The sequence below is a fragment of the Triticum aestivum genome, chromosome 3A, assembly GCF_018294505.1.
Source record: "Triticum aestivum cultivar Chinese Spring chromosome 3A, IWGSC CS RefSeq v2.1, whole genome shotgun sequence".
In the NCBI taxonomy this organism is placed as follows: domain Eukaryota; kingdom Viridiplantae; phylum Streptophyta; class Magnoliopsida; order Poales; family Poaceae; genus Triticum; species Triticum aestivum.
In genome coordinates, this window is record NC_057800.1 from 27,481,556 (window position 1) to 27,488,529 (window position 6,974).

The 6,974-nt window shown below is 47.3% G+C and overlaps 1 protein-coding gene across 1 annotated transcript; it reads right to left on the reverse strand.

The window, feature by feature from the left end:
- Window positions 1-4,663: 4,663 nt before the first annotated feature.
- On the reverse strand, window positions 4,664-6,523 carry LOC123057704 (putative glutamine amidotransferase GAT1_2.1). The gene is made up of 2 exons (XM_044480621.1): window positions 6,351-6,523; window positions 4,664-6,254 (listed from the first exon to the last, which is right to left on the reverse strand). The coding sequence occupies exons 1-2, from the start codon at window positions 6,445-6,447 to the stop codon at window positions 5,029-5,031; spliced, it is 1,323 nt and encodes a 440-aa protein (XP_044336556.1). The 5' UTR covers window positions 6,448-6,523; the 3' UTR covers window positions 4,664-5,028.
- Between the last annotated feature and the right edge of the window lie 451 nt (window positions 6,524-6,974).

Below are 6,974 nucleotides of genomic sequence, written 5' to 3' on the forward strand. Positions count from 1 at the left end.
TGTTCCGACTATTGAAGGTAAATGCAAACACTAACCATGATAGTTGTTTAAGGTAGGAAAGGGCACATCTCAGGAAACGTTTTTTTATCGAAAGGGGTTTCCCCCCACCCCACTTTTATTAAAGGCGGGGCACAACATAGACCCAGACTGTTAACAAGCATTCGGGTTTACCAGTAGCAACAAACCAGACAGTATAAACGCAACACCCCACACTGCAAAACTATAAGAGTAGACCTCATACAGCGCCACGCAGGGCAGCTCAAAACCCACACACTCTAGAAGTTCATCAACGCACACACGGGGACATGATGATCCATCAGCTTTCACCCCGAATGAGCCTTCAGTACACCCCCGCCCCGGGGCCTTTTTGAGCACGTTATCAGCCCCCAGCCCAGGCGATCCTGAGCAGCTCGCCTCTTCGTCGGTCCAGGAGTAGGAGGCAGCGTTGGAGCAGCACCGATTGGTCGCCCTTGCACAGGATCTTCCATTGGTGTAGAGATGAGCTGATCCGCCCCAACACCGCCCGGGTACTTGTCCATGGTATCCCATGAAAACACATATCATTACGCATAGTCCAAATCCCCCAGCTGGAGGCAACACAAGCAATGTTAATCACAGTTTTTTTGTTGTTCAGTTTCCAAAAGGAAGATAGTTCAGCCATATCTTTTGGGATATTAAAACTAAAAGTATCAGCTACATCAAGCCAAATCTGCTTAGCTACTATGCAATCAAAGAATAAATGTTGAACAGATTCATTCTCATTTCAAAAAAACACAAGTTATCAACCACCCTTCTTTTGTTTAAATTGTCTCTGGTAAGAATTTTGTTATTATATGCTAACCACAAAAAGACCAAGTATCTATTAGGAACAACATTTTTCCAGAAATTTTTCCACATTGGGGTAGAAACCCCTCCCCAGTTTATCATGTTGTAAAAAGATTTAACAGAATAAATTCCAGATGGTTCCAAAAGCCAGACAGGCTGGTCATCCTCATCAGTTAGGGTCTTAGTAGAAATTATCTGAATCAGGTCATGCCATTTACTCATAAAACTAGAATCCACACATCTATTAAATGTGAGTTTCAAATTAGTACCATCCCATACCTCAGCTACTACACATTTCTGTTGCTGACAAATTTCATAGACCTCCCAAAATTGAGTTTTCAGGGAAGAATCCCCAGCCCAAGTGTCGTCCCAGAAACTGATTTTGTCCCCTTTGCCCAAGTTCCATCTGAAAAAGGTCTAATACCCTCAAAAGCCCAGGTAACCCCTTTCCAAAAGGGCGACCCTACACCCTGTTTGGCCCAAAGCAAATTGGGTTTATCAGTTCTATATTTATGATCAACTAGTCTCCCCCAATCATTATCATGGTTTATGAAGTATCTTTTTTCCCAAGAGGCTAGCAAGGCCATGTTGAACTCTCTTAAGTTGGGAATCCCCAGGCCCCCAAACTCTTTTTTCTGAGAGATCATCCCCCATTTAGCAAGATGATATTTGTTCTCATCTCCCTGGTCACCCCAAAAGAAGTGAGCCATCTGAGATGTGATAGCATTTATAGCCCATTTAGGAAATTTTATCACAGACATCAAGTACATCGAGATGCTAGTGATACATGCCGTAAGCAGTACAAGTTTCACCTCATAACTGAGTAACCTCCCCTTCCAACCACAAATCCTTTTGATGATTTTATCTATAATGTATTGGATATCCTCCCTTCTTAGTTTAAAGTAGTGGAGAGGAATCCCCAAGTATTTGAGAGGAAAATCTCCCATCTTACAGCAGAAAATTTGGGATAATAGTTTAGCCTCATCGGTATTCATATTAATTGGCACTACTTCACACTTATCATAGTTGATTTTCAACCCAGAAAGGTTTTCAAAACAAGCAAGCAACCATTTTAAGTTTTTTACATACTCAGTTTTCGGGTCGAGAAACAATATCGTGTCATCTGCATACTGCAAGCAGATAAGACCACACGGAATAATATGGGGAACAATCCCAGATATTATATTGTTATTGACCGCCTTCATCAGCATTCGAGAGAATACATCTGCCACCAAATTGAATAGCATAGGGGAACTAGGGTCTCCTTGTTTCAGCCCTCCCCCCCCCCCCCCCCCATAAAATAAGGACCTAGAACATCGTTAATTTTAACACAGAAAGAGCTTTGTTTAAGAATTGACAAGTTCCACCTAATCCACTTAGGGCCAAAGCCTCTGGAAGTTAACATTTCCACTAGGAAATCCCAGTTGACACGATCATACGCTTTTTCATAATCTAACTTGAGAACAATCCCACGTTCTCTAGATTTATGAACTTCGTGAATAGCCTCATGAGCAGTCACCACACTTTCGCGTTTAAATCTACCTCTCACAAAAGCAGACTGGCATGGGGCCAACAACCTATGTCCTATAGGGGAAACCCTATTTGTCATGGCTTTGCTAAAAATCTTCACAGAGCAGTTGCTCAAACAAATAGGCCGGAATTTTTTCATATTCTTGGCATCTGGTTCTTTAGGAATGAGAGTGACTATAGAGTAATTTAACCTCTGGATATCCAGAGACCCTCTCTCAAAATCCCTCACAAGTGCCATAAAGTCTCCTTTAATTATTTTCCAAAAATGTTGGTAAAATATAAAGGACAAACCATCAGGCCAGGGGCACCATTGGCATATGAGCCCATAATGGCTTCCTTAATTTCTTCTTCTGAAAAAGGCCTTTCTAATATCTCATTCTCAGCTACAGTCACTCGTTCTTCTTTAGACCAAAAATGGAAGAACGTTAGGAAAGGGAAGATGTCAAGCAGGGAAATTTTGGTACATGCCTTATGATTCACAACAGTAGTTTTGTTGAAGTCCATTTTGGGCTAGTTTCGGTGAAGTCTAAGAGCAACTCTTGCGGATTCCATATTCCCATCCGAAATCTCCGTAAAAAAAACTGCAGAGTTAAAGAGTTTTGGCCTTGAAACTCACTCTTGGGGATTCTTCGGATGCCAATAGCCAGCTACCGTTTGCTAGGAGGGGTGGCATTTGCGAAAGTTTTTGCTGGCAGTTTCTTCTGAACGGTATGGCAATTTCTTTAGAGAAAGTTATTTTCTTCTAAACATTGTCACCGTTTGATCTCGTGTCGCAACTCAAACTGCCAGCAAAAAGCATTTGTTTTCCATTTCCCTCGCAGCCAAGTGACATACTCCTTCCATCCCATAATATAAGAGTGTTTTTTACACTATCTAGTGTCAAAACCGCTCTAGTGTCAAAAACGCTCTAATATTATGGGACGGAGGGAGTAATCTAAAAAGAAAAAGGAAAAGACTGAAGAAGAAAATTACACGGATCTTAATGTAAGATCTTACGAATATAGCATCGATTGGGCCTTAAAAAGTCTCAGTCGACTGAGATTTAGCAAGTTTGATCGCCCTCAACTACCTCCTGGCATTTTGGCACTTTACAAAATATAAGGCTCACTAGAGCTCGTGCACCAAATTGACCTTTTGAACCATATTCTTCTATCTCCACAAGTGAATGAAACTCACGATGGGAATATGCCAACGGTACCATTGGGACATTGGTCCGGCCCATAATTTCATGGTCGATGGGTCTTTTCGGACGACTTCATTAAAAATTGGGCCAGAGGAGCCCGCCACCAGCGGCATACCCGGACAAAAGGTTCAACCCCAATTCAGGTGCCTAACGTTATAGTCTGCCGTTACAATGCACATGCCTTTGCAAGGTTGTTACCCATGTGCTTATATAAAAACTTCAAACTATTGACCAAGACTATTTTTGTTTCAAAGTTGCAAATATGCTACCTTATGATGGGAACGATTCATGGTTGATATAGAAACGGAGGGGCATATTCTTTGAACATGTAAATTCTAAATATCTTAGCTTACTAAAAATCCCAACAGCCAAATGATGCTAGAAATAATGTTGTTTTTTAATGCTACTTATTCCTCTTTTTTTTTGAGACATTGCTACTTATTCTTGTGTATTTTTTTAGACAATTATTCTTGTGTATTAAAATGGGTCCAGTTGGATGGACTATTGGGCCGGTTCCAATGCTCCATGATCCCTCAAGAGAATAGAGAGGCCAGTCCGGCCCATTCCCATCCTAAAATAAAACCAAGAGCGCCGTGCAAGTGCTGCCTACGTTTTGGTCAAAGAAAATAAAGTGCTGCCTACGCTACTCTGGGCTGCACCGCAGTTATCGCACTGATCTAGAGTTACTGTTGAACACTCCGCCTGCTGGCCAAGTGTTGCGGCAGAGCTGCAACCTGTTGGCCATGCATGCATGCCACCATGTCGTTCGTTCGTTCGTGCATTTTCCACGGCACATCAGGGTGCCACTACCAGTTCTCCTCCGAAGTTAGTTGGCAACTACCCTGAATGAAGCTCCTAGACCGTCCGTGGCCATCAGCTGTGCCTTTGGCGCTTCCCATGTGACCAAAAACTTTGCTACTGCTCCCTTTCTGGCGTCATGCAGATGCGGCGATAAGTTTTTGTTTTGTCCAACAGAATGTTACTACTAGCCAGTAGTAGTGGTTTGAGAACGGAACTTGCTAAAAAATGCTAGCCGTCCAACTGATGAAGTCAACACATTTGCTATTTTTCTTTTAAAGAGAACATTCGATATATTTATCAATTGTCAAGGTAGCACAGAGAACATCAGAAGAAACATATTGTATCCACCCCTCCTGCACAGTCGAAAAGTAGCTTCATATTTTTTCGCTTCATGAAGCTAATTCGATGAAGAAACTGTGGTACACAAGTTAGATAGGAGTACATACGAGGGGATGACCACTGGATCAGAATGACACCTCAATTACGAACGATCTACACTACTTACTCTCTTCGTCTTTCATTTCAGCTCATCAAAGTCAGCGCTAGATGCCATGTACGGACACAGAAACAAAGTCAACTAACACTTGTCGAGTTACATGCATCAACATCACGGTCTAATTAATTCAGGATGCCATGCACCACTTGGATTTCTTATGAACCAAGCAAGCATTTCCGGCCAGGTTCACAGGTCACTCGTGCAGGGTTGGAGACGGCGGTTGGAGCTTGGCGTCGAGCACCTCGGAGCAGACGTTGCCCATGGCGCGGTAGAAGGCGGCGAGGCTGGCGAGCTGGGCTACCGACATCTTCGCCATGAGGGCCCGCGCCGCCGCCTCCCGCTCGTCGCTCACCTTGAGCCTGTTCATGTACCCCGACGCGTTCCGCACCGTCGCGCCCATCTGCTTCAGCCGCTTCTCCTGCTGCACACTCAGCGCCGTGTTGGACGCCAGGAGCTCCTCGCCGGCGTCAAGGTCCCCGTTCCGGTGCTCCGCCGGAAGCTGCGCTACGGTGTTGTTGCCGAACACGTACATGTTCTTGGCGAGCGAGACGCTCCGCCCAATTACTTTGCGCTGCTTCTCCACTTCCTGGTTCAGTTTGGGCGACGTGGTGACCGCGCTCCGGACGTGCACGTGCGTGGCGGCAAGCTTCCCCTGGTATGCCACCACCGCGCGGACGAACTCCTGGTAGGCCTTGGCGCAGCCGGGGAAGTCGAACTCGTCGGAGCCCTCCTTGCGCATGCGCTCCGGGTGGAACTGGAGCCCCATGATGAACTTGCCCTCGCCGGGGTTGTACACCTCAGGGTCGTAGAACCCTTCGATCAGGCCGTCGGGCGCATGCGCCATCGGCACGAACCGCTCGGCAAGCCGCCGCACGCCCTGGTGGTGGTAGCTGTTCACCATCAGCTGGTCGCCGTCGAGCAGCGACTCCGCGAACCAGTCGTACAGCGGCGTGCCGGGCAGCACGCGCACAGGGTGCCGATGCCCGTCGTAGTTGGCGTAGTCCATGTGGCAGACGGCATCGTCGGCCGCGGGGTGGAGCTCGTGCTCGACGTCCTGGTAGAGCGAGCCGCCGCAGGCGACGTTGAGCACCTGCGAGCCGCGGCAGATGCCGAGGAACGGGACGTTGCGCTCGAGGCAGCGGCGCGCGAGGAGGAGCTCGATGGAGTCCTTCTCGTGGTCCAGGGCAGCGTCGCTCGGGTGGAGGCGCCGCACGGCCTCGAGCTGCTCCTGGGAGAGCGCGTCGCCGTCGCCGTCGTCGCCGCCGGCGTCGTAGAGGGAGGGGTCGATGTCCTCGCCCTCGCAGAGTAGCACGCCGTGGATGGGCTCGAAGGAGTCGAGCATGGCGTGCAGGCCGGCGACCCGCGGCACGATGACCGGCACCGCGCCGTAGCCCACAACCAGGTCCAGGTGGTACTCCCCTGCATCCATCAATGGAAACGTCAGAAATTGCAGCATTCTTCCAACGAAGCCAACACCTTTCCGGCATGGATAAAGTGATGAAACAAGAAACTCACCGACGAAGTCGACGAACTTGTTCTTGCGGACGGTGCGGCGGGAGACGATGAGCACGCGGGGGAGGATCCGGGAGGACAGATCAGGGGAGGGACACATGGCTAGCTACCTCTTGCCTCGGAATTCTCAACCAGAAGGTTGGAGATCAATGGTCGGTCGGTGATCTTGTTGGTTTTCTTGGATTTGTGTGGGGAAGATGTATCTGGATCGACGTATTTATAGAAGGCAATCGGGGGCGGTAGCTGATGCAGCAATCTTATCACGAAATCATCCTGGCTCTGAGTAAAAATTGATTTAGTGCCAAAACTGGAGCGTATTACCATGCGCGCCAGGAGGAGGAAACTTGCGCCCACGTCATTAACGACGTCTGTGTGCAGTGCAACACCGTCTAGCCGCCGCGTGCAGACACCACAGGTCAAAGGGACCAATTGTGGTGTTGCTACGTACACCCAAAAGTAAGTTTTTCTTTTTCTTTTTGAAATATACTCTAGCTGGTCAGCATTGGTCATTGACGCATATCCAGCACTCCAGTACAGGATATGCTACGGATTGCTCTAATCTCTTCAGTCTTCATCCCACAATGACAAATCACACTAATTTAAAATGCCAGAAAGCCATGTCAACTT